At 42.0% G+C, this 3,010-nt stretch overlaps 1 protein-coding gene across 1 annotated transcript; it reads left to right on the top strand.

The window, feature by feature from the left end:
* Positions 1–1,354: 1,354 nt before the first annotated feature.
* On the top strand, positions 1,355–2,783 carry LOC149777664 (uncharacterized). The gene is made up of 2 exons (XM_089940372.1): positions 1,355–1,398; positions 1,838–2,783. Exons 1-2 carry the CDS (start codon positions 1,355–1,357, stop codon positions 2,781–2,783), a joined length of 990 nt encoding a protein of 329 aa, XP_089796498.1.
* The last annotated feature ends 227 nt before the right edge of the window (positions 2,784–3,010 follow it).

Genomic DNA, 3,010 nt, shown 5'->3' with positions numbered 1-3,010 from the left:
ATCAGTTGGAAGATCTTGTAAAAGTTTTTTTATTATTATTTCTTCTAGCATTTTTTTCAGTCTGCTCGGCGGTTTGTTTTAGCACTGGAAGAATACCCTTTCTTCGTTCCTCTTCCTCCTTAATATCATCCTTAGGATCTCCCAGCAAAGCTCTTTCAGTGACCACCGCAGCGTTTTCAGTAGCTGTCGTAACAGGTCTAAATAACTGTCTGCACCTGTCGCAAATTCAACTGGTGGTTGTTGCCGCGCTTGTAATTTTTGTCTTACAGAATCTCTCATAGGAAGAAATTTTTTTATTGCTTCTAGTCGCTCTCGAGCTAGCTAGCGGAATGTGCTTCTCCAATGTTGGCCATTATTGTTAACTTAAATTTTTAATTCACAGCAGCAGAGGGGACGACGACAACAGCACGCAGCAGCAACGGCGAGAATTATGTTTACAACGAAGCACCCTCGCGGTTTTATTTCGGCGTTTGGAAGTTGTAGGCGGTGCCCCTTCTGACGACGACAACAACAAAACGGCGACAATTACGTTTACAATGAAGCGTCAACGCGTTTTTATAAAGGGTTTATTTCGGCGTTTGGAGGCTTCTAAAAGTTGTGGGATTCGCCCCCTCTGCTGCTCTTTTTATTACTAAAGATACTATGATTTATCCATAATACAGTCCACGCTAACATCACGTCTTATTCAGGAATAGATGGCGCACTAGGTCAAAAGGTCAAAGCCACACTGGTCTGAGTTGATATTTTATCATCAGGGTTAAAATCACTGAGGCCAGATATCCAAACGGTTGAAATGATACTTTTATTAAATCCATAATATTGTAGAGTTTTGTAACTTCAACCTTTTCTTTTGTGTAGTATTTCGTTTGTAACTGCTCTGCCTGAGACTAAGACTCTAACTCTTCTCTTGTTAGTCTAATTTTTTTTTCATTATATACAGGCTTTTCTTTGTCTTTGTTTTTAACTGTACAAATACTGTTTAATCCTTTCCAGATACACCAATTGGCACAGAGAGTTTCTTGTACGGTGTCCGTCAAATGCAGAAACGGCTGTTCCTTCCAGTTGGATAGCAGTTCTTTTTGGTTGAAAGATCTTAGCATTAGCATCGTGGAAAAAAGAAAGGAAAATGAAAAGATGTGATAATGTTCACTCATTATGTCGTGTGTACATTGTTTATTTATGACTGCTGCAAATATAAGAAAAACATTTATTTTGAGATGCATGCAAAAGCTATGGTTCACAGGCTTGCCCCAGAGTTGTTCTAGGTTTGTGGGTCTAGTATAAATACATATTCATTTTGTTTTGGTTGCCTTCATCAGGAAGATAAGGTTAGTTTGTTATATTACTATTAATCATGTCATCTCTTAAGGACTTGGTCGCCTTAGGCAAAGAACTTGGGTATGAGGGAGAAAGTTTAAGGGAATTTATAAAGGGAAGAACAAGCCCGGGAGAGGGATGAAATGGTAAAGGCGAGGGAATTAGAAATGGAAGAACAAGCCCGGGAGAGGGATGAAAGGGTAAAGGAGATGAAAATGACCAAACAACTTGAACGGGAAAAAAGGGAAACGGAGGAAAGGCGAGTAGAATTAGAGAAGGAAAAAATAGAACTAGAAAAACAGGCCGAAAAGGAAAGGATAGAATGGGAAAGGGGGCTGAGAGGGAGAAGATAGAGTTAGAAAAAACAAGCAAAGTTAGAAACTTTGGAGGTAGAAGAAAGGTTAAGGTAACGAGATCATGAACGTAAGGTAGAGTTAGCAACAGCTAGAAAAGGAGAACACGATTCTGCCTCACGTAAATTAAAAGGTAAAGCGCTGGATGTGTACTCGCGACTTCCTAGAGACGATGTGTTCAAATACGACGTCCTGAAGGAAGCACTTCTTAAAAGGTACGAGCTCACTGAACAGGGTTTCCGAAAAAAGCTCAGGTATAGCAAGCCCGAGAAGGGAGAAACCTTTGATCAGTTCATCGTTAGAATAGCGAACTATTTTCAGCGGTGGATTGAATGCGGCAAAGAGGTGAACACGTTTGAAGGGTTGACTGATTTCTTGCTCAGATATCAATTGTTGAACACATCTGCACGGGAACCAAGTCAGTTTCTGAAAGAGAAAGTCTCCTCAAACGTACAGGATATGGCTAAGCAAGGCGATTTCTTTGCCGAGGCTCATGTGGGAACCCAGAAAGTGGTTTCAAAAGATTTTAAGTCTGGAAACCAGTCTAAGAGACCGATGTCTAGGGAGCTTGTGAAATCAGCTGAGGCAAGTAGGTCAGTTAGGGATACAGGTCGTCAGGGTATACAAAGTTACTTGTGTAAGGAATGGGGTCATGTTCAAGCAAAATGTCCTGAAAGAAAGGGATTTATGCGTAAGGTAGCCGTGGCGATACAGAGTAAAGGTATATCTGATAATCTAGTACAGGTAGAACCAGATATTCATACACTTGACACGTGTCTTTTCCCCGAAGCGCAAGTACCAACCGCGAGAGGTTTCGTGAACGGTCGAGAAGTCGTAGCATTACGTGACAATGGTTGCACGGGTGTAGTGATCAAACGAAGTCTCGTAAAGGATAACCAAATGCTCAGGTGGGAGTCCCCATGTAAGCTACTCGATCCGACGAACGGTCACATTCCCGTAGCAAGGATCACGGTAGAAACACCTTTCCTAACCGGAAATGTTGATGCCCTTTGTATTGAAAACCCTATTTATGATCTGACGATCGGTAATGTTGAAGGTTCCCGTCTTCCAACCATGGCAGATTTCAGAATACCTTTGGCCCAGGCAGTCTAAACGCGAGCGCAAGCCCGACGAGAGAAAAACACGTTTCAGAAATTAATAGTCCCTGAATCGATCTCCGGAATTTCGCGTGATGAATTCAAACGAGAACAAGAACGTGACGAATCCGTCAAACTATTGAGAAAATCACGTCCGGCGCAATTAAACACTGCAAGGGTGGGGGCAGCTCGAGATTCGTTCGCTGGAACGAGCTAATTCATAGGGAGTTTATCACTCCGGAG

The sequence above is a fragment of the Sinohyriopsis cumingii genome, chromosome 17 (genome assembly GCF_028554795.1).
Source record: "Sinohyriopsis cumingii isolate HCF-2022 chromosome 17, ASM2855479v2, whole genome shotgun sequence".
In the NCBI taxonomy this organism is placed as follows: domain Eukaryota; kingdom Metazoa; phylum Mollusca; class Bivalvia; order Unionida; family Unionidae; genus Sinohyriopsis; species Sinohyriopsis cumingii.
This window is presented reverse-complemented; position numbering and strand designations above follow the sequence as displayed.

Coding starts and splice junctions, on each gene's coding strand:
- LOC149777664 (XM_089940372.1), top strand. CDS start 1,355: ATGTCATCTCTTAAGGACTTGGTCGCCTTAGGCAAAGAACTTGG. Junction 1,399..1,837: donor GCCTTAGGCAAAGAACTTGG/GTATGAGGGAGA, acceptor GCGACTTCCTAG/AGACGATGTGTTCAAATACG.